This window comes from Girardinichthys multiradiatus, chromosome 2 (genome assembly GCF_021462225.1).
Source record: "Girardinichthys multiradiatus isolate DD_20200921_A chromosome 2, DD_fGirMul_XY1, whole genome shotgun sequence".
In the NCBI taxonomy this organism is placed as follows: Eukaryota; Metazoa; Chordata; class Actinopteri; order Cyprinodontiformes; family Goodeidae; genus Girardinichthys; species Girardinichthys multiradiatus.
Genome location: NC_061795.1, coordinates 27383565 through 27408335, shown reverse-complemented (window position 1 = coordinate 27408335; position 24771 = coordinate 27383565). Strand labels below are relative to the sequence as shown.

Sequence of the window (24771 nt, the reverse complement as noted above, 5' to 3'; positions counted from 1 at the left end):
ATGTGTAAGAGAACAGTCCCTGTAAATTAGGTTTTTATTAATATTTTAAAATAAAATGGCAAAATGATTTGGAATTGAAATTTTAACTCTTTAGCATCTTATATCAGTGGTAACCGCACATAGCATGGCTAGCATTACTAAAACAGCAGTCACCGTGTGTGTTCCCAACAGAATGTAGATCTTTACATTAATTTTGCAAATTTGAAAAAGCTTCCAACTTTTCCTAATCCAGGATTTTCTATAAAACACAGTGGTCAGCCTTCCAGGTGTCTGCTGAAAGTCTTGCTCTCTCACACTCTTGCAGCCTTAATAAAATGCTGACATTTCTTGACATCATTGAACATACAGTTTCCTTTGGAAAGACTTTTTACCTGTCTGTGCTTCCTCTGACTTTATTGAAACACCCCAGGGATACTAAAAATAGGTAACATTGAGTCTTGTTCCCTTAGTAACAGCTTCAACATCAAAGAGTGTTGTTGTCAGCATGACCTTGTAGAACTTAATATGGTGCATTTACTAACCAGTAGGTCACGTGTCAGGGCCAGAAATCAGTTACTAGATTGATTTTTTATGCTTTATATCACCGGATTTGTATTTTAAGCAGTCCCCTGAAATGTTTTTGGGTTTTTATGCCTTTTACTGCATTTCTGATTGGGACTATAGAGAAAATGACATCTAGTCTTTGTTCTCCCCTCAAAGCTAAATCCGACAAGAGCGGCCAGGACATGGAGCACCTGGACTTCAAGATCGTTGTGGAACCAAAGGACAGCCAGTCATTCACAATCATCCTGGTGGCCTCCTCCAGGCAGGAGAAGTCTGCGTGGACAAGTGACATCAGCCAGGCACGTCAACACACATAACAATCTCCAGCAGTGAGACACGAAGATGAGCATGTCAGCTGAAAGCCTTCATATTACAGAACTCGCAAACATTTCCTCTGTCTCATCTGTTTACTTCACTCCCCCTTTCCTGCAGTGCATAGACAACATTCGCTGCAATGGGCTGATGATGAACGCTTTTGAAGACAACTCTACAGTCACGGTGCCACAGATGATAAAGTGAGATATATTCATTTGCATTCAATGCTGTGCATCTTGCCTGCTCTAAGCCCTTTCTTTTCTGATTTTTGTGGGCCATTCTTTTGTGAACAGATCTGATTCGAGTCTGTACTGTGATGATGTGGATATCCGTTTCAGCAAGATGATGAACTCCTGCAAAGTGCTGCAGATTCGCTATGCCAGCGTTGAACGTTTGCTGGAAAGACTGACTGATCTCCGTTTCCTTTCAATTGACTTCCTAAACACTTTCCTGCACTCCTACCGCGTGTTCACCACCGCTGATGTGGTGCTAGATAAACTCATTACCATCTACAAGAAGCCCATCAGTGCCATCCCTGCTCGGTGAGTCATGAGCCATATTTGAAAATATTTGAATGTTTTATTGTTGTCGACAGCATAATCAAAAAAATAAAACAAACACTAAGTGTGTGACATGCCGGCAGCTTTCTCTTCATGGAGGATTTTAAGTCAAAAGGCTGATGCATGCATTGTGTGTGAACCCTTAAAGATTTCTTCCATTTTGGCATTTAGTCACACTTTAATGTTTTAAATAATCAAACATTGTTTAATATCAAACAAAGATAACCTGACAAAGTACCAAATGCAGTTTGGTGATGATTTCACTTATTAAGGGAAAAAAAGCCATCCACACCAACCTCACCCAATGTGAAAACAAGTAATTACATTGTAAACCTAACAACTGGTTATACCACTTTTGTCAATAATAGGTGTCATCAAACACTTGAAGTAACTGGAAATGAGTCTTCATCATCAAGAAATCACTTAAATATAATCTGTCTGACAGCATCAAGTTGAAAAAAAGCAACACATTATGCCCTAATCAAAATAAATTCAAAACTAAATGGGAAACAAAGTTACTGGTATAGAAATGGTTACAAAGCCATTTACAAGGTTTTCAGAATCCAGCAAACCACAATGATAGCCATTATCCAAACATGGAGAAAACATGGAAATTTGGTGAACCTTCCCACGAGTGGCCAGCTGACCAAAATTACTCCAAGAGGGCTTTGACAACTCACAAAAGAACAAGAACAAAATCTAAAGGACCGCAAGCTTTACTTGCCTCAGTTAAGGTCAGTGTTAATGATTCAACAATAAGACAGAGACTTGGCAAAAAGGGCATCCATGGACACGCTTCGTGGCCAAAACAACTGCTGACCAAAAAGGACAAAAAGGCATGTCTCACATTTGCCAAATTCATCTTGATGATCCTCAAGACTTTTGAGAAAATATTCTGTGCACTGATGAGACAAAAGTGAAATGTTTTGTAATGTCTGCACCCTGGTAGATCTGGGGACATATCATGCTTTTAAATTCTTCATTTTCACACTTAAATTATTGAGTTGTGGTCTATATAGAGTTGAACTGCAATGTTTTGGTCTGGACTTGTTATTGCAGCTCCACATGACCCTATTTTACCCCTGTTCTGAGGTGTGTCTGAGAGCAACTCATTTTGGTGTGGTCTTTTTAAATGTTACTGAGGCACTTCTGACTTAAGAAAAAATCAGAAGGATTGAAGGAGGATTTCACTCGTCTGCTGAATATTGTTGGAGGTCTCAATATGAAGGTGTTTCTCAGCGGACCCTTTGCACCGATTTTCTGTGGAGATGAGATTTTTTTGAAACTTCTGATGATTAATAAGTGGTTGAATAAAACATGTGCTACCACACTTGTGAACTTCATCAACAACTTCAATATTTTTTGGGAAAAAAGACAATTCTTCAAGCAAGATGGTTTCTGTTTGAACAAGCTGGGAGCCAGACGTCTCACATCTAATCTCTTCTATTCAATAAATAATCCGCCAGCAGCTTCGACCTTCAGCAGAGAACATGGAGTATCAACAACAATGATAACACTGCCTCCAACAGCTCCAGCAGAAACAATCAGCCAGTTGGCTGAGAAAGAGAGGTCATCACAAAAGGTCTCCCTGTCGAAATCCACAGGAGAAGTGGACCCCCCCGTTATACCCCCCTTGCCCCAAACCCAGACCCAGACCGACCCCCCGTTAAACCCCCCTCACCCCAGACCCCGACCCAGACCACATATAACTCTCCCATTTCCCCATTGAGCCTGCTTTTTGCTTTACGGGATTCTGATAACATGAAAGAAGCTCTTAAAATCGGGACCCAAATGGCTCTGACATCTTTTCATTCAACGCCCCCCGTGGCCGAGGCCCTGCTACTGAACCAACATCTTCCAAATGCCGCATACCTCCACCACCTCCTAATCTATCTCCTCCTAATCAGGACCTTCAAATCACTTCTCTGTGATACAGTCTGGGCCCCAGTGATTTTAATGAGCTTTTATCTGTGATATGTTTTGATTATGACTGTTTAATTATTGTGGGAGACTTCAACATTCACATGGACAATCCTGAAGACAGAAGTGCAATAGATCTATGTGACACTCTTAGAAATTTTGGTTTGACTCAACATGTTAAACAGCTAACGCACAAACAGGGACATATTTTGAACTTGATCATAACTAAGGGTCTAAACATTTCCATGGTGTCTGTGACTGATGTTGCTCTATCTGACCACTTTTCTCTTATTTTTGAAAGCATCATCCCCAACGACTCAGTTAGCCAAAGAGACATTATAAGGAGGCACATCTTTATGGACTGTGCTGATGAAACCTTTAACCAGATTTACTCTTCTACCTCCACTTTTCCCTGTAACACTGTAGATGAGCTGGTAGATAACTTTCATTCTAAAGTCTCAGACATCATTGATTCAATTGCTCCAATTAAAGTGAAAGTCGCCTCTGGGAAGAAAATGTCTCCGTGGAGAAGTGCTCCACCAGTCAGAAGTGAAAAAAAGGAGTGTCGAAAAGCTGAACGCAGGTGGCGAAAGACTGGAATCCAGGTTTACTATATTATCTATAAAGAGAGACTATACAGATATAACCTACAACTAAAAAATGCAAGGGAATCTTTCTTTTCTGAGATCATCAGCAAAAACATAAACAATGCTCATGCATTATTTGCCACAATCGAAAGGCTAACAAACCCTCCTGTAACTGTAGCATCTGAACTCCACTCTACCAGGGCCTGCAATGAATTTGATAACTTCTTCACTGAGAAAACCCAAAAGATCAGAGGGGCAGTCAGCACATCCACATCAACTCCAGTACCAAAGTTGTCTCCAAATAGAACTGATTTTGACAAAATTTCCCAATTTCACCAAATAAACTACAAAAACTTAGAAGAAATCGTACACCAACTAAGCTCTTCTTCCTGCTGTCTCGATGTTTTACCCACAGCTTTCCTTAAGAACATCTGATTTAACACAAATAATAAACACATCCCTTTTGTCAGGTGTTTTCGCGCAGGCCCTGAAAACAGCAATTATCAAACCTCTATTGAAATGCAGACTGTGGAAGAACTACAGTGCTGGTATTATTGGACCTTAGTGCAGCATTCACACTGTTGATCACTCCATTTTATTAGAGCGCCTGGAAAACTGGGTCGGCCTTTCTGGTACAGCACTCAATTGGTTTTAATCCTACTTGAAGGACAGGGAGTTTTTTGTGTCAGTAGGTAACTTTAAATCAGAGACCACAAAATCACTTGTGGTGTTCCCCAAGGATCCATCTTAGGGCCCCTCCTATTCAATATCTACATGCTCCCCCTAACTCAGATTTTAATAAACAACGTAAGTTATCATAACTATGCAGACGACACACAGCTATATGTTACGATGTCACCAGGTGACCATGAACCCATTCAAGCGCTGGGTAAATGCTTAGAAGAAATCAATGCATGGATGGGCCTACATTTTCTTCAGCTGAATCAAGACAAAACTGAAGTAATAATCTTTGGACCAAAGGAAGAGCATTTAAAAGTTAGCACACAGCTCCAGTTAATACAGCTAGAAACAACCAGTCAGGCTCGAAACCTGGGTGTAGTGATGGACCTGAACCTTCAGAGGCACATAAAGACAGAAACAAGGTCGGCCTTCCATCACCTAAACTTCTTTAGGATTAAAGGACTAATGTCTCAGCAGGACCTTGAAAATTCATGCGTTCATCTTTAGTATAATTGCTTACTGCCATGGTGTCTTTGCAGGTCTGCCTAAAAAGTCAATCAGACAGCTGCAGTTGATCCACAACGCTGCTGAACTAAGAAAGTGGAGCACATCACCCCAGTTCTAAAGTCCTTACACTGGCTCCCTGTAGCTCAAAGAATAGACTTTAAAATACTTCTGTTAGTCTATAAATCACTAAATGGCTTAGCACCAAAATATATTACAGTTATATTATTGTTGTCAGTGTATCAACCACCCAGACCTCTCAGGTGTTTTGGCTCAAATCTACTCTGCATACCCAGAACCAGAACGAAACATGGAGAAGCAGCTTTTAGTTCTTATGCTCCACTAATCTGGAATAAACTCCCAGAAAACTGTACAAGTGCCGAAACCCTAAGTTGTTTTAAATCAAGATTAAAAACTTATTTGTTTAGAGTGGCCTTTGAATGTGTTATCTAAATATTATTAATTAAGTTTTTGGTCCAATTTTCCTTTCGTTTTCTTATCCATCATTCTATTCTCTTTATTTTTTTTAATTACCTCTGTTGTTTGATTTTCTGTATTATTGTAATGTTTTTCCTTACGTACAGCGCCTTGAGTGCCTTGTTGCTGAAAAGCGCTATATAAATAAACTTAACTTGACTTCACACCCCGGCGTTTCACTTCACTCCGTTCGGCCATTTTTGTAGTTTGATAACAGAGAATCAGTTATCTAGCGGCACAGAAACTTTTTATTCCCAACTGATTAAAAGATGTCAACAACGGAAGACTTGTCCATCCAGCCTTGCATGTTCGAGCCAGAGTCTGACCCAGAGCGAGAGGAGAATGAAGACGATGAACCTGCAGTACTGTGCCTTCAAATGAAAGCAACACAATTGTTGTGTTAGTACTGTATTTACACCCTCTGTATCCACACCAAGTAACTACATTAAGGAGTGCAGTTTTTTTTTTTTTTTTACCGTGTCCTGTCCGGCAGAGAAGCACTCATAATTGTTGTCTGAGTAACCAAGAAAAAGCCCAACAGATTTATTTTCACAAGTGGAGCATTACAGCTAACACTTTAAAGCTCTGCTTGATATTTATAAAAGAAACTTTATTAGAAACTGCTTTGGGATTATTTCAGTTGTTATGGACACAGAGGCAGAAATGAAAAGGAAAAAAATAAGAAGCATGAAAGAGAGAGAGATGGGGCAAAAAGGAAAAGGGGAGAGAAGGAGAAAAGAATGTAGGAAAGAAAGAAGGATGAAGAAAATAAAAGACGTTTTGCGCTAGATGTAATGGGACACACTTCTTCCAAGAGGATCCACCTTAATCACATCATTTTTGGCAATTGTGAGATGGGTCTTTGTGTTCTTTCTGGACAACAGTGGTTGAACAAAAAAAAAACATTTTCCACAGTTTTTTCTTAGTGTTTGTTTTCCTTTTTTTTTTAACCGTGTTGTGTCCTGTCTAGCAGAGTAGTACTCAGAATTGTTGTCTGAGTGTCAAGAAAAAGCCCAACAGATTTATTTTCACTAGTGGAGCATTACAGCTAACACTTTAAAGCTCTGCTTGATATTTATAAAGAGAAACTTTATTAGAAACTGCTTTGGGATTATTTCAGTTGTTAAGGACACGGAGACAGAAATGAAAAGGAAAAAAAAGAGGCACGAAAGAGAGAAAGGGTGGACCAAAAGGAAAAGGGAAGAGAAGGAGAAAAGAATGGAGGAGAGAAAGAAGGATAAAGAGAATACAAGATAACACCCTGCTTGCTTCTACACCAGCAGAAACATTCATATTAACAGCTTTTTTACCAAAAAGTGCACAGTACATATCAATGCAAGATGTTTTAAGTGGTGAATGCAGCTCAATATAGAACATTTGTGTATCTGTTAACACCTGAATCTAAACACCTGTGGGTCTGAGTGTGAGCGCGCTTGTGTATACAAGGTTCCTCCATATAAATATGCAATAGCGAGTGTGGGGAGCCACAGACCTGCCCCTCTGGACCCGGGACATATACGGAGGAGATCCGAGCCACAGACATCCACAGGCCCCCCAGAGCACAGGAAACCCAGGAGAACCAACACCGGGACTACCAAGCCCTCACCCAGTGAAGAGCAGGGGAGAGTTCCAAGGGAACCGCCCAGCAGCCACAGTGCAGAAGCCCCAGGGAGCTGCAGCAGCGAGCCCACAGGCCCCACCGGCAGCCGTCTACACCCGAGCAGATCCAGCCATGGAACCAGAAACCCAAGACCCCGGGACTTATCACTCCTCAAGCAGAGGCCCGACAGAGCCAAGGGGTCCAGGCCCCGGCAAGCAGCCACCGGGAGTGAGCCAGCACACACCAAAGCACCCAGCACCGGATACCGAGAACCACAAGTACACCGGCGGGCAGAGACACCAGCCACCAGCAGGTAGTGTGGTGGGGAGGAAATAGACCCCACATTTGATGGGGGGCCTAAACTGATCCAGGAGAGGGAGCACTCCAAGACCCAACCTGACACAAAAAACAGGAACACACATTCACAATCACACATTCCTACCCTCATGCGTACACATAAAAACACTCACACCACGCACCCAACATAAAGACAAACAACAATGGATGTCGTACACTCACTCACACCTCCCACACATACTCTATACTCCCAGGTCCAGGTGCCAATACCCCATAGGGGCAACCAGCCCCCAGACCCAGGAGGTGGACCCCAGCACCTGAACCTGGTCCAAGCTAGCCTGGGCTCGTGCCCGAACCTGTGCGACCCCGACCCCCCCGCCCTGACCCCAGTCTCCAACGACCCCCATCCTCATCCAGAGAGGGGGCCATGTACAAAAGAGGGATCTACTTGGTCCAACTTGCAGTTTCGCCATGAGATATAGGGTATAGGGTACCTGGAAGACTTGCATTAATTGACGGGACAATGAATTCTGCTCTCTAGCAGCAAATCCTATGTCTGACAATCATTTTGGACTTTAGATTATAAGCTCACACGCACTTGGATATTGCAGAAGCAAGTCCACCTCCAACTAGTTATAAAAACAAAACAAAATTGGGATTTTATGGTGGTTTAGTAAAAGTCAGGAATCTGAATTAGATGCTCTGGCTTGACCTTAAACCATTCATGCCTGAAAACCTTCCATTGTAGTTGAAATCAAAACAATCTTGCAAAGAACAGAGGGCACGACGATTTAAAAGACTGACAAAATTGTATTTGACCATCTGAAAAATCTAAGGGACAAAAACAGAAAAAGAAGAAACCTGTAAGGGGCCAAATACTTTTTCACAGCACCATATTTGCTTTAGGAGGTAGTGAGAACATAGAGACGTAACAAATAAGGGGAGTGGGGAGTGCTCTGTAGTGTTTCAGTATGTCTGCATCCACTTATGTTGTTTTAGGGCAGCAATTGGGTCCAGTTTCTTCTTTTTGACTGAAAGTGCCAAACCTCAGATATGTTGCTCTATGGCAACCATTCTTAATACTGCAGGACCCCACCCTTCCCTTCCTTCTCTCTCTCCAATTTTTTTGAGTTGTCTATAGCATGAAATACAGACAGAAGTGTTGCATTGCTGGCTAACTCCCAGCACTGCATGCCTAGAGTGAGGACCCAGCTGTGGGGTTCAGATCAGACAGAGCTCCCCATGTCCAAGCCCTGCAGTATGCTTTCCCATGGTGCTTGTAAAGTCACTGTGAGACACCTACACTTGGCTGCTTGTGTCAGCAGTGGCCATGCGCACTATTACTCGCTGTGCTATTTATGGGAACCCGTGAGGTCGGCAGGAGGGTGGCAGGGAGTGGGAGAGGTTTACTGAAATGCTGCAGTCTGTATCTTGCTCTAAAATTTTGAGACTTGGTTGCAAAAACAGTTCTGATTGCTGGGTTTACTTGTTTTGCATTAAATGTGTAAAGTACTTATAAGAAGTTTACAGGCACTCATCCATGGAATAAATGTGACATTAATTTAAGGGGTTTATGATTCATTGGAACTGTTCCTTTTTGGTGGTGGAATGATAGTACAACAAACAACTACACTGCTTTTTTTAAAACCAGCAATTTGATGCTTTTTATTTTCATTAACAAGCTTATCAAATATGTCTTGCTGGATATTTTAACAATAGATGTGGCAGGAATGGTGGAGTTAATTTAAATTGGTTGGTTGGCAGCTTTTTACTGTAATCCAGTTTCAACCGTCTGACCTAATCTGGACCTGAATTGGAAACATCGTCCAACTGAGCATGTGCTAGGAAAAATAAGTAGTCAGTCAGTCAGTCAGTCATTTTCTACCGCTTATTCCATGGAAAAATAAGTAGTCCCTTTTTCAGATCTAACCCCTTAAAGCATGACTAAAATAGACATCTCTCCACATGGTCAAGGCAAACATTTTTGGGAGAAAATGTTTATGCTCAGTTTGACAAGACAAGGAATCAGCTGTTTGGCCATAGTGCCAAAACATATCTTTGAAACAGTGAAGGTGAGACTTTCAGACTTAGGAACACTACTCCTCTTGTCAAGCATGGTGGTAACAGCATCATGCTGGGGGGCTGTTATGCTGGCAATCATACTGGTACATTGCAATAATGTAGATGGGATAATAAAGCAGGACTACATTCTGATTCTTTAACTTTATTTTATACCAGAAGCTAGATGGTTGAAACTTGGACATAGTTAAATATTCCAACAAGAGAATGATCCCAAACACACATTAAATTTGGATTTGGAATAATTAAAGCAGGGTAAAGATATACCTCTGGAAAACCCTGACCTCAATGATAATGGAACTTTGTGGAATTATCTTAAAAACTAGGTAAGCGCCAAAGAACCAAATCACAGAATTTATCTGAGTAACACAAATGCACATACGCTCATCTTTCACTCTAACCAAGACTTGGGCAAAAGGCTGGCATTATGACATTAGACTCAGCTAATATAATATTGATTCCATAGATTTGTCCTAGGAATTTCAGAATATGCTGTGTTTATGACTATAAAGCTGGCATGATGAGCTAAATATTTAGATACCTGTCGATACGTATCTGCTAAAGCTATACAAAGTAAGAATCTTTTTCTGCTGGTTTAGAACTTAGTAAACTCTTGAAATTAGTACATTTTGTCTGTTTCTTCTTAGAAGTACTGCATGTCAGTAGACCTTGAAGGAGTTACACTTCTGCATCCAGCCAGGCATATCATGGGTTTGTTTTGGAACTGTGCCTCCTTGAATATATGTAAACAATATAGTCTGCAAAATTGTAGATACAGTTTTTGCTTTGAGTTGTATAATGTGCCATGAACATTAAACTCCTCCATGGCCAGTGCCTGACAACATTACAATGGGGTAATTTCTATGGGCTATGAATCATAAGAAGAAAGTTGGATGAGAGTCATGGGCAGACATACTTGGAGAGACACAGATCCAAGCAAGGGTTCAATCAGATTTGTTAAGACTGGCATAACTTGGTTAAGTTATTTTGAATCACCATAACTCAACATCTAATCTTTACAGTCCCATCAAACTTCATTTGGTTTGCATTGGTGCGCCTGCAATCAAGACCATAACTTTCCTTTAAAATCAGCTCAAGTATTTAGAGCTCAGGTATTTAGAAAGTATGCATGAAACCCTTGAGTTTTCTTGTCAGAGAAACAGACAAAGAGAGAAACATTGATAGATAAAGTTAGATTTAAATCAGCTAAAAATACTATGAAAATTCTAACTAAATTATCTGTGGAATTTCCCTCTACATAGTTAAATTTCATGTTTGTCGGTTTATGTTTTGTTTCTTTACTTATTTATTGAATATATTAGTGAGATTATTAATAAAATAATCATTGATTATAAGTAACCACATACAATGTTTTCATTCAATAACAACTGAATTGTCAATATCGTGTTGCTCCGGGTACTCCGGCTTCCTCCCACAGTCAAAAACCATGACTGTTGGGTACATTTGTCTCTCTAAACTGCTCTAGGTGTGAGTTTGTGCAGGCGTGGTTGTTTGTCCTCTGTGTCTCTGTGTTACCCTGTGATTTACTGGCAACCTGTTCAGGGTATAGCCTGCGTCTTGCCCAATGACCTCCCACCCACGACCCTGCATGGACAAGTGGGTATAGACACAGATGTATATTTCTCTCATTCCTTTCTGTAAAGTGTGCATTTACACTCACCGGCCACTTTATTAGGTTCACCTTGCTAGTACCGGGTTGGGCCCCATTTTGCCTTCTGAAGTGCTTAATCCTTCGTGGAATAGATTCAACAAGGTGTGGTCTTCTGCTGCTGTAGCCCATCCGCCTCAAGGTTTGACATGTTGTGCATTCAGAGTTGCTGTTCTGCATGTCTTGGTTGTAATGAGTGGTTATTTGAGTTACTGTTGCCTTTCTATCAGCTCGAACCACTCTGGCCATTCTCCTCTGACCTCTGGTATCAACAAGGTATTTGCACCCACAGAACTGCCGCTCACTGGATATTTTCTCTTTTTCGGACCATTCTCTGTAAACCCTAGAAATGGTAGTGCGTGAAAATCCCAGTAGATCAGCAGTTTCTGAAATACTCAGACCAGCCCGTCTGGCACCAACAACCATGCCACGTTCAAAGTAACTTAAACCACCTTTCTTCCCCATTCTGATGCTCAGTTTGAACTGCAGAAGATCGTCTTGACCATGTCTACATGCCTAAATGCATTGAGTTGCTGCCATGTGATTGGCTGATTAGAAATTAGCGTTAACGAGCAGCTGGACAGGTGTACCTAATAAAGTGGCCGGTGAGTGTTTAGGTCACTGATATAAAAGCTTATCAACTGCCACAGTTAATGATCCACTGTTTGCAAGTCTTTATCTGTTTACTACACTACAAGGAAGTCAAATATCCCAATGTCACAAGCCTGTTGATGGGTGGCTGAGGTGTACCTTGCTATGGGACATTTATCCTAATAGTAGTGGTGCATTCAAACTTTGGATAATTTTGATCATGTGGGGATTTGAGAAAATTCACAATAAATAAACTGGTGCACTCTGTTATTGTTCTTCAATTGTGCCGTAGAATGACAAATTATCACAAACACCCTGAAAAAAGAAAAGTTCCAATGAATATGACATTCATAGACATGATGAGTGTATGTGAACCTCTGACCAGCAATGTAGGTGTTGTTTGTTCAGTTAAGCTCTTACCTAAAAAAAAGGCCATTATACATTACAAATGTATTTCTTTATGCTAATCTCAATGCAGGTCCCTGGAGCTATTCTTTGCCAGCAGTCAAAACAGTAAATTCCTTTATGGCGAGACTCCAAGCTCCCCCAGAGCCAGCAGGAAGTTTTCCTCCCCTCCTCCTCTTGCTATTGCCAAGAACTCATCCCCCAACCGCCGACGCAAGCTCTCTCTCAACATCCCCATCATCACTGGGGGCAAAGCCCTTGACCTGGCTGCCCTCAGCTGCTCCTCAAATGGCTATGCAAGCATGTATTCCACCATGTCCCCATTCAGCAAGACCACCTTGGACATCAACAAGCTTTATGTGTCTAGCCCGATCACAAGCAAGATCCCTGATGAGGGAGAAGACAAGAAGGACAAGACGGAAGACACGTCAGTGTGCAAACAAGGTTGGTCAGCTAAAGAAAATTCTTGAAAAATGCATCTGTTGCTGTAAAAACAATGTCTTTAGAGATTAAATCCTTGTTTTTATTCAGATCTTTCTGTACGAGAAGAAAGCGACAATGATCAAAACCAGAGTGACGACGGGGACCCAGAAACATCTCCCATCAAGTCCCCAACCACACCAAAAAACATCAAATGCAAAAACTCCTCAGGTACACTATGTCCAAAAACATAAGTGTGACATAATCGCACATCAAGAGCATGATAGACAAGCTTCTAGAGTGCACACTTCCATTGCAGTGCCATAATAAACCCCTAACACTCAGAATTCACCCTGTAAACTGACATTTTTCTGAGTTACAGTTAGTCTTATTTTAGTTTCTTTAGGTGCTACAATAATCGCTTTCAGGATAAAAAAAAAACTCTTCCTTCCTCAAAGGCTGAAATGTCCTGTGTTATCTAAAGAAAATAGGGGCAAAGCTGCAGCAAATCATTATGTGTTTATGGTTATGAGCATGTGGGGAAAACCAAAGCTTGGCTACAGTAGGTGTTAAGAAAAACTTGTGTCATAGCAACTACATCAAGAGCGTGCTTTCCCCGCCGCCCACAGTAAAGAGTCTGCTTTGCTGGCAGCAAGATTATGTTCGCCTTCTAAATCTTTTGCCAAAAAATGTACAGCAGATTTTAAACAGCAAAGCTTAGACAATGACGTGAGAATTTAGTTAAACTGTTGAGCAGGGTGTAAGATTTGTATCTGCGTATGAGCTTGTGTTTGGAATGTGGCAGAGGGCAGAGAATCTGTTGATTTCACTGTTATGCTGATATTTGCTGGCTATATTTAGCAGCGCCCATCTTAAATATCAAAGCCTTGTGAAGAGGAAAGTCTGGAGGGAAACTGTTGTGTCGGTCTCTAGTGCTCCCTAGTGGAGGCTTTTGCAAGGAAAACCAGGTTATTCTACAGCCTGAATAAATTCAGTTATTTTTAGTAAAATGCAGTTACATAACAGTTTTTGTTTGAAAATTTTTTATTTTGAATATTGAAACATGTACATATTTTGTGTATTTCTGTAGAGTTTTCTGTGTTTTCCTACAACAACGGCATGGTCATGTCCTCGTGCCGAGAGCTTGACAACAACCGCAGTGCTCTGTCTGCTGCCTCAGCCTTTGCCATCGCCACCGCTGGAGCCAACGAGGGCACGCCCACCAAGGAAAAGTATCGTCGGATGTCCCTCGCCAGCACAGGTATGCACGCTTATTAGGTCAGGGTAAAGTTCTCTAGGACCCTAAAAACATTTGGCAGAGCAGGAGCACTTAGGCCCATTTGTCCACCTCTTTCTTTGTCCACATCCTTGTTTGTATCCATCCCTGATCACTCTTCAGCCAGGGAGCTAAAGATAAATATTTCAATTTGAACGTATTCTTAACTGTTAACTGCAATATTTTTTTTCTTTTTTAGAGCAATTTGTTATGCTGATGAGCTTAGATTCAACAAACTGTAAAACTGGTCTGAGAGGATCCACCATGACTTCTTCTTTGTTCTTAAATATTTAATTTACCGTATTTTCCGCACTATAAGGCGCACCGGATTATAAGGCGCACCTTCAATGAATGGTCTATTTTAGAACTTTTTTCATATATAGGGCGCACCGGATTATAAGGCGCATAGAATAGAAGCTACTGCAGTCAAACGTTTGACTGGGGTTGCGTTATGCATCCACTAGATGGAGCTGTGCTAAAGAGAATGTCAACAAAACAGTCAGTCAAACTTTATTAATACACTACAAACCAGCGTTCTGATAACTCCATTCACTCTCATGGTAAGGTCTCCTCTACATAGAATTCTATTGAATAGAGCCAACCGCACGTTAGGAATGCATTGGAGTCTATGAAGATGAAGTTGAAATCAAACGTTAGTTAAAACGTGAAAGGGAACTTTTCCCTGATTCAGTAAACACGTAAAAGAAACAGTTTGATGCACTAAATCAAACGTTAGTACTGTTAACCTTTCCTGTTTCTGTCCCCTGACCGTAGTCTGATGACACAGGGGAGACGCTTTCTCCAGGGCCGAAGTTACTAGTTTCCTCGGGGTTAACTCCCTCACTCATACGTTGCTGAGTTGAGCATGAAGAAACAGCATCAAAACACTGAGTTGTTGACGAGATTCGGGGTTCTTTTTAATGACTTTGCAGCACGTAAAAACACAGGGCTTACAGACTCATACACCGCTGCTCCGGTCGCCGTCTCTACCCACCCCACACACACAATAATACCGACGTCACTCCTTCACTCTTGATTCTCAGCTACGGCAGCACACAGCGCCACCTCTGTCCGGAGGAGTAATGTCAACATCTTCCATACACACACACGAAACATACACCCCACACACTGAGCTTCTAATCACATATAGTTCAGGCAATTCCTGCAACAGTACATTCAAACGTTATACACACACAAGTGGTGTTGGACTAGGAGTAAGCACAGTACAGGTGTTTACCGCTATTACTTCGGCGACGCCCCTGACTACGGTAGCCGTAATGCTGCAAGCGGTGCGGCTACCAGTCGTACTGAAACATTTTGACAGAGCGCCGTGTACAACCAGTATGGATCAACCAATTAACCAATTGATCCATATATAAGGCGCTCCGGATTACAAGGCGCACTGTCATTTTTTGAGAAAATTAATGGTTTTTAAGTGCGCCTTATAGTGCGGAAAATACGGTAGGTTATTTTCAAGTCATTTTTTTATTCTGCTGCTACTGACAGTTTTAGATCTGATTCCCTTAATTCCAGAGTTAAGTTGAAGATGAAAGTGAAAAAAACCTCTTGAACTCCTATTTAGTTTATAAATGAAGTCTCTTGGCTATATGTGTGAAGGGGAGCTATTTAAGGGTTTTGATAGCAGTTTCTCACAGATAAAACTGATACAGTCTAGATAGTGGCCAGATATCTTTTAAATTTTAATGTGAAGAAAACAAACCTATCAATCACAGGATAACAAAGAGACACAAATGACAAACGACCACGCATGCACACACTCAAACCTATAGACAAATTAAAGCAACCAACTGACCTAACAGTCATGTTCTGGAACTGTGGATGGACATCAGAGAAGTACAGAGAAAGCCCACACATGCATGGGGAGAACATGCACACTAGGGTCAGCCTGGGGTTTTTCTGCATGGAGTTTGCATGTTCTCCCCAGGCATTCGTGGGTACTGTCCAGGTACTCTGGCTTCCACCCATTGCCCTGAAACGTGACAGTTAGGTTAAATGTTTTCTTTAAATTGTTCTTAGGTGTGTGTGTGTGCGTGTGTGTGTGTGTGTGTGTGTGTGTGTGTGTGTGTTCCTGTCTTGGCATCACAGTGAGAACCATTTTCCCGATTTCAACATCAAATTGAGGACCGTTTGTACCAAAGTGAGGACATTTGCTGGTCCTCACGACCTATTTCGCTAACGGTTAGGTTTAGGACTAAGGTGTGAACTGAGTTTAGGTTAAGGTTAGGGTTAGGCATGCACTGGTAATGATTAGGTTTAGGGTTATTGTCAGGGCTAGGGCATAGAAAGGGTTCAAAATGACTGAAAATCAATGGAAGTCAATGGGAGTCAACACATGGTCCTCACTACATATAGCAAAACAAGAGTGTGTGTGTGTGTGTGTGTGTGTGTGTGTGTGTGTGTGTGTGTGTGTGTGTGTGTGTGCTTGTTGCTCCTGTGTGTGATTATGTGGCATTGTGATGGACTGGCGACCTGTCCAGGTTACACCCACCCACTCGCCTAATAGGCACTGGAGAGAGGTACCAGCCTCCCTGTGACCCTGCATGGATAAGTGGGAATGGACAATGGATGGATGGATGAATGAACCCAAACTAAAAGGGCAATAATGGTGTAGATTAATTTAAGACAAGGAGCAATTGGAAATAAATATTCTTTACTAATAGTCAGCTAAATGCCAAACCAAAAAGATATGTCTTAAAATATCTATGTTCTCTACTGACCTCAGGTCTTCATGAAGGTTGTTTCACTGCCAATGACCATAAGATCAATAAAATTCCTCAATGTGGATCTTTTTTTTTTTTTGTTCTAACCTTGAGTTTTATTAAAAGCCCATTTCTCGTCGGTGTACTGGAAATAAAGGTTCTTGACTTTACACCTTTGTACAAACGTATTACTGGCAAATCATTAGTAAGTGGAAGTCTGAGCTTTCACTTCATTTGCTCATTGTATAGGCAAAACAGTACAATACATGCATGATCAGAGTTGCTAAGTAAAGCTGTTAAAACCAAAAAAAAACTGTTGCTGTTTTGTTACTAGTTGCAAACACTTTGTGTCTGAAATGTCGCCTCTGCTTCCTATTAGTACATGATGAGCAGAATTTTCAATGACTCTCTTAACAAACATATGAAACTAATTTGAACTACTGCATTTATCAACCTGTCCCATGCAATCACTCTTTGGGCCCCAGACCAGCAGGAAGCCCTGGGTAGCAGCTTAGTCTCCTTATTATAGCCAGGTCTCTTAGCCAGGTATCTTTTTTGTGGACAATATAAACCAGAGTTCACCTTCGTAATTAAGTGCAAATCATCAAGCTGATTTGAGATTTGTGGTTCTTTTTATCACGTTTTAATTAATCTTTTTTCTTTTTTTTTTTTTTTACAAACCTCAGGTTTCCCAACAGACCAGAGAAATGGAGACAAGGAGTTTGTGATCAGACGAGCAGCAACCAACAGAGTCTTGAATGTACTGAGGCATTGGGTGTCCAAACACTTTCCGGTATGCTGAGTTTAGGATACATTTAGATTCTGAGTTTCTATCTCTAATGTTGCTGCTTTGCTGAATAACAACAATGCTATTCGTGCCTTTTCTAAAATATGTTTTTCTAAATTATATAGAAAATACAGAAATGTATTTGGAGACACTTTGGGAAGTAGTTTGAAACTAATATGTAAAACTGCAGATTTAAACACCCGTGGATGACATCAGAGAAAGGTTTTTTACCTTCACCCATATCATTAATGTTTGTAAAGTTGCATGGACATATGTTTTCTGTGTCTCTGAAGGACTTTGAGAGTAACAATGAGCTGAAGACAAAGGTCATTGCCTTCCTGGAGGAAGTGATGCATGACCCTGAGCTGCTGACTCAAGAGAGGAAAGCAGCAGCCAACATCATCAGGTATCAGTGACCACTGCTGTGGGATTAAGATGAGTTTAATTGTTTATTTACTGTCTGAATATTTTTCTATGCTAAGATTTGATTATTTATGGACAAATAAATTAACAGGGATTACAAACGTAATTACCGTTAGTTCCACTAAGTGTTGAATGCAGATGCTTATACTGTGGTCAGGAGGTGTAAAGCAAAAAACAAAAATCAAACACATTTTCACAAAAATGCAAAAGAAAAAAAATATTTCCTGAAATATTTCTGGAAATGCAGCTTTTTAGCCAAATTGTAAAAAATAAAAATATAATGAAAGTGATTCAAGGTCATTGATTTTTGTTGTTTTTTGTGTATAATAATTAACAAAGTATTTTTCTCATCCTACACCTGAGCAAATCATCATGCTTTCATTGGGGGAAACCCAATGCAGGTTGATGCTGACTTTTTTCTCTCTATTAGGACTTTAACTCAGGAAGATCACAGTGACAACCAGATCACCATGGAAGATGTGACACAACTGGTGAGCCAAGTCAGTTGTTTAATTTGTTTACCCCTCTCTTAATAACAAGGGATTTTGCACTAAATGAGCCTTTTACAGCTTTTAATAAAAAATAAAAAATATTTTGTACATATCACTTACATAACGTCTCAATTACATATAATGTTCAAGGCTTATTTTGTGTTTTACCTTTCAACTGATCTTCAAACTGGTTTGCCTCACTTAGGTTGGAGGGGGTAAGGCCGAACCGTTTGAGAGCCACTCTGCCCTGGAAATTGCAGAACAGCTAACTTTGCTTGACCACCTGGTGTTTAAAGTTATCCCATATGAGTGAGCACCACAATAAAGCTTTACACATCTCAGATCTACACCACATTTTGTATTAGTAGTTAAAGTCAATTCTTCAGGTTCATCTTTCAGGTCAATTCTGTAACTGGATTTATCTTTTCTCATGTATCACAGGGAATTCTTCGGTCAAGGCTGGATGAAGAATGACAAAAATGAGAAGACACCATACATCATGAGAACCACAAAGCACTTCAATGATGTAAATTATTTAAACACTTCAGACACCTTAAGTGGATTTTACTTACCCAGATATAAAAAAAAAAGTATTTTGTTTCTCTGTCCTGAAGACAAGCAACCTGATCGCCACAGAGATCCTCCGGTGTGATGACTTGGTCTCTCGAGTGGTTGTCATTGAGAAATGGGTGGCTGTGGCTGACATCTGCCGCTGTTTGCATAACTACAACGCTGTGCTTGAAATCACCTCCTCTCTAAACCGCAGCTCTGTTTTCCGGCTCAAGAAGACCTGGCTCAAGGTTTCCAAACAGGTACCTGTCTCTGCATTACATTTTCCCAGCTTTTCCTTGAAACATCTTCAATGAAATACATTAATTATTACCCCTTTTCTATAGACAAAAGCACTTATTGACAAGCTCCAAAAGCTGGTTTCATCAGAGGGGAGGTTCAAGAACTTGAGAGAGGCGCTGAAGAAGTAAGTTCTGTTCAAACGCCCCCTACTGCAGTGAAAAATTAAAGGATCGAGTAGATAAGGTTGATGATGAGAATGTGTTTTCCCTCCACAAGCTGTGATCCTCCCTGCGTACCATATCTGGGGATGTACCTCACCGATTTGGCTTTCATTGAGGAAGGAACACCAAACTACACTGAAGATAATTTGGTCAACTTCTCAAAGATGCGAATGGTGAGATGTGTGTGGATCTGTTCTATGACATGCAAATTTAAACTTTAAATGTGAAAATAACTTATTGCATTATTGTCTTTTTTTTAGATATCTCATATCATCAGAGAAATCAGGCAGTTTCAACAAACAGCATATAAGATTGACCTGCAACCAAAGGTAAATAAGTGGCGTAACTACCTGGTGACTTTTTGAAAAAAGTCACCAGGCTGCAAAAAGATGCAAAAAGACCTATACGTGCTCTAAATAAATGAAGGATATACACAAAGAGCACAAGAAAAAGCACAATGGGTATAATCCATCTGGAATGAGTTGATAGTCTCCATATAACCGTATATTCTGCCACATGAGCCTTGTGGCAGAATATACACATAAGTTGTGGAACATATGAGATGACAGCCACCAACCAATACAAAACCTTAAGTAATTATTTTTAAACATTACTTTTTTCATGCTTTTACAGTCATACAGTTTTACAGTCCCTTCTTGTAGATGGCTTCACAGTTGTATCTCTACTCCAGTCTGTTGTCCAGGTAAACACCGAGGTATTTACACTCCTCCACCACCTCCATTTCTTCTCCCATAATGGAAATAGTGTCTGAACTATTTCTGTTTCTCTTAAAATCTACAATTATCTCCTTTGTTTCCACACCATGTCACAAGGTGGTCCACCAGCTCCCTGTACTTATCTTCTTGTCCATCTCTGATCCACCCCACGACTGCAGAATCATATCAGTATTTCTGCAGATGACAGGAGTCTGTCTTGTACTGGAAGTCTGAGGTGTACAGAGTGAAAAGGAATGGTGAGAGTACCGTCCCCTGTGGTGCTCCTGTGCTGCTGACTACCTGGTTAGACACACAACCCTTTAGTCTCACAAACTGTGGTCTGTTTGTCAGGACGTTATTGATACCTGGAGGTTGTTGAGGCCTCCACCTGAGGCCTCTGCGATACTTGAACTCCTCTGCTCAGAGGTAGCCTTATATCCCCTTTCCATTTCCGAAAAATTGCCTGTCTGCAAATTGGCAACATCATTGTGACCGAGCAGTTAGATTACCCCTATCATCCTAAGGGCTGTGAAGTCCAGGGGACTCGCCCTCTGGTAGGGTCCCAATGGCAAATCGCCCCAAAGGAGGGGTTAGAGAAAGAGCAATTTCAGACCTTGATGTATGAGAGAAAAGGCAATAAGTTACCTTGTCAGGAATATAAAATTTGAAACAACTACTATACTTGGAGCTAGATCTGGAGGGGGAGCTCGGTGGGAAGCACCTGGTTATCAATCCTGGGACCTTGGACCTTGTGGGTTCCTGACATGAACTCACAATGGAGTAGGGGGCATTTATTGAGGTTGCATGGCTGGTTGGGAAGTGCCTTAGGAGCTGGCCAAATCATGATGAGGACATAGCTTAGATTAATTTAATGTCCGTTCAGCACAGAGTGCCTTTAACCATCATTTACAAAAATGTGGTACCAAAGATGATGATATTTGGCTGTATTTTTGCAGATGAAGTGTTCGAAAAAGGGAAAATTGGGGACATTAAATACAACAGGCTAAGCTAAAGTTTGAGTGTTACATGGCTCGGTGTAGGCATCTCAATAGCAGTAGATACTGAAAAGGATTATTGGTATACAATGATAAGTAAATCTAATTATAAGATAAGTATAATATAAGGTATATAAGATAAGATATAATTATACCCCTTAAGAACCATGCTCACCCTGATAAACATCGACTAATGAAAGCACCAATATGGATGCGTTAGAAGATATTTTGATGTTAAAATTGACCTCAGGGCAATGGAAGTGGTATGATTTTAAAAGTTGTTTGGGGAAGATTGGTATGTTTCAAGCTCAAGATTAATTGAATTTACTCCATATCTCGTTCTGTTTATTCAGATGTCTGAAACAGACACATTTTGATTTGTTTACAAATTTACTGGCGAATAAAGAAGTTAAGGTTGAATATATCAGGTGCTGATTCTATAAACAATATATCTGGATGTCATTGCTGTTTTATTTCTGAACTTAAATATATTATCTGTTCTTTAACCTTTGCTTTTTCTTGTTCTGTTCCAGGTGTCCCAGTACCTACTGGACAAGAGCTTTGTTCTCGATGAGGAAAGCATGTATGAAGCCTCACTCAGAATTGAGCCTAAAGTGCCCAACTAATGGGGAAAGTGGTCCTTTCCACTTTGTTTTCTTTGTTAATATTACATATAAGTTAACATCCACATTTGCATTTGTATAGCTGTACATGGTAAAGATATTTGTTCTTCTGTACAGTAGATGTTTAAAGTTGTTTGATGACATAAAACATTTTGGTGTATATTTTTTGTTGTCATGTTGACACCTGCTTTAGGGACATTCCTTTTAATTTGTTTGAGTTTAAAAATAATGATAATAATAATAATAGAGGTCACTGTAGTTGCATGCAACTGTGTTTCTTAGTGACCAATGACATTATTTAGCTTCATATAATACTGTGTCAAATTTGCACTTTCTGAGCACTAATGCTGCTGGTTGTTGTTCAGCAGGCTTGAGTTTTATTGATCACTGAAGTTCTCTGCAACCAATGTAGCACTGTATAAATGAATTGCAAAAAATATCAGGTAAAAGAGCCAGGAGGGAATAGGCTACATGTATTTTAAGAGGGAAGAATGATCAGTGGAAATGACAGCAAGATATCCAAAGCATTTTTGTCTCTGTGCTTCCCAAACCAAAAAAGGAAGATATTTATGTCTTCACTTTTGTTCATTAGTCGAAACTCTGGTGATTCACAACTGTTTTCTATCCATTTAATTGACTTTTATCATGAAGCAACCTAATCTGACCAACTAGGAATGGTATTTAGATGGAGCATTGTGTTTCTACATGTTAAAGTTTAAAAACTCGCGTCATCCTCCTCATCTCTACTAAGGTACACAGAGTTGTGTATCTTTGTTTTCTTCTAAAATTATTCTAACTTCTGGCTGTTTTGGCATTCAAAAGTAGGTTACTGATAATCACCTTTACAAACAACACTACCAAAGCAAGTTATTGTTAGCAAATGTCACAAAACATAAGGTTCTGCTCTGGAGATGTTTTGTTGAGCATAGAAGTGCTCCTATGCTGTAGAGCAGTGGTTTAAACATTGTCCAGCTTCTAAGTCATAAAGTAACAGTAACCCTCCAGAATTGTGACTCTGGTTGGAGTAAATAAACATTGCCAGTAAAACAAGGGTAAACTGAGCAAGCTAAATTTTTAAATAATCAAATTTAAGAAGATGTTTCACAGACCTGATTAAAGGGCATATATTACCAATTTTTTAAACTTTTTTCAATTGTGTTCAGGCCTGCTGCTGAAAATAATATTTCCATTTCCATGACAGAAATCCAGAATTTTTTTAAAATCATGAAAGAAAAAACAAGCACAAAGCAAGGAAAAGAAGATGTTATGCTTGTATAACGCATCAATGCGTTATATAAACTAGCAAGCCATGCACTGATTGCATAAGTCTCACTTTTCTCCATAGTCAGTTTTACTTGCAAGAACAAAAAAAAGTGAAAAAGCAGTTTGGTCCCTGTTAGAACTGTCTGTTGAATCCAACCATTCAATTATATTCCCCTTAAAAAGTTTTTTTTTTGCAAAGAAAATAAATCTATCCCCCTGTTCTTGACCTTGGAGAGGGACATGCCTCAAGATGGTGTCGTAACAGACTCAACATCATCCAATACAGTAGTAAATGCCTGTTTTAGTTTTGGCTTTTATTTTAGATAAAAAGTCAGATGGTTGGGTTTCAAAATTACTTTTCCATCTTGAAAACCAATTAAATGAAGATTGTGATTTTTTTTATATATTTCCCACTTTAAAAATTTGTAGGTTTTTTGGCTCTAAAATATGACAATATACAGGTCCTTCTCAAAATATTAGCATATTGTGATAAGTTCATTATTTTCCATAATGTCATGATGAAAATTTAACATTCATATATTTTAGATTCATTGCACACTAACTGAAATATTTCAGGTCTTTTATTGTCTTAATATGGATGATTTTGGCATACAGCTCATGAAAACCCAAAATTCCTATCTCACAAAATTAGCATATCATTAAAAGGGTCTCTAAACGAGCTATGAACCTAATCATCTGAATCAACGAGTTAACTCTAAACACCTGCAAAAGATTCCTGAGGCCTTTAAAACTCCCAGCCTGGTTCATCACTCAAAACCCCAATCATGGGTAAGACTGCCGACCTGACTGCTGTCCAGAAGGCCACTATTGACACCCTCAAGCAAGAGGGTAAGACACAGAAAAAAATTTCTGAACGAATAGGCTGTTCCCAGAGTGCTGGGTTTACTGACCATGGTATCACTGTGCTCAATTGGCCTGCCAACTCTCCTGACCTGAACCCCATAGAGAATCTGTGGGATATTGTGAAGAGAACGTTGAGAGACTCAAGACCCAACACTCTGGATGAGCTAAAGGCCGCTATCGAAGCATCCTGGGCCTCCATAAGACCTCAGCAGTGCCACAGGCTGATTGTCTCCATGCCACACCGCATTGAAGCAGTCATTTCTGCAAAAGGATTCCCGACCAAGTATTGAGTGCATAACTGTACATGATTATTTGAAGGTTGACGTTTTTTGTATTAAAAACACTTTTCTTTTATTGGTCGGATGAAATATGCTAATTTTGTGAGATAGGAATTTTGGGTTTTCATGAGCTGTATGCCAAAATCATCCGTATTAAGAAAATAAAAGACCTGAAATATTTCAGTTAGTGTGCAATTAATCTAAAATATATGAATGTTAAATTTTCATCATGACATTATGGAAAATAATGAACTTTATCACAATATGCTAATATTTTGAGAAGGACCTGTATGCTCTTTAACCATTAATCATCTGGTAAATTGTGGAGTTTCTATCTGTTTTTTATTTTAATCCCACAATTGTTTAACTGTCTGGTAAATGTGGTAAAGGTTTGTATGGCCGTCAATCCAGGAGCTGCTGACCTCAGCTCTGAGATAGATCTTTTTATTGACCTGAAATTGACAAAAAACCTCAGTGTCTGTATTTCGACGGGAAAGTGTTCTTCTCTTTAATGACGTGTCCAAAATCTCTTTGAACAGCTCAGTTTAATTCAGAAATTCAGCTGCAAGCTGCATGACAAATTACAGTAGTTGAGAAGATTTAGGTTCTTATATATTGGAATGATATAAAAATAAAAGAAAAATCTGATTTCTGTTACTTAAAGGGTTAAAAAA

The 24771-nt window shown here is 40.0% G+C and overlaps 1 protein-coding gene across 1 annotated transcript in view; it reads left to right on the top strand.

The window, feature by feature from the left end:
• Positions 1–22691, top strand: part of rasgrf1 (Ras protein specific guanine nucleotide releasing factor 1) — a 49657-nt gene extending 26966 nt beyond the window's left edge. Inside the window, exons 12-27 of the mRNA XM_047347934.1 lie at positions 700–842; positions 976–1058; positions 1152–1400; positions 12302–12672; positions 12760–12879; positions 13739–13909; positions 17331–17437; positions 17725–17837; positions 18285–18345; positions 18551–18654; positions 18787–18871; positions 18960–19157; positions 19242–19321; positions 19414–19531; positions 19619–19687; positions 21603–22691. Coding sequence (XP_047203890.1) covers positions 700–842; positions 976–1058; positions 1152–1400; positions 12302–12672; positions 12760–12879; positions 13739–13909; positions 17331–17437; positions 17725–17837; positions 18285–18345; positions 18551–18654; positions 18787–18871; positions 18960–19157; positions 19242–19321; positions 19414–19531; positions 19619–19687; positions 21603–21695 — 2165 coding nt within the window. The 3' untranslated portion in view covers positions 21696–22691. The remainder of the gene's footprint in view (positions 1–699; positions 843–975; positions 1059–1151; positions 1401–12301; positions 12673–12759; positions 12880–13738; positions 13910–17330; positions 17438–17724; positions 17838–18284; positions 18346–18550; positions 18655–18786; positions 18872–18959; positions 19158–19241; positions 19322–19413; positions 19532–19618; positions 19688–21602) is intronic.
• Positions 22692–24771: the final 2080 nt, after the last annotated feature.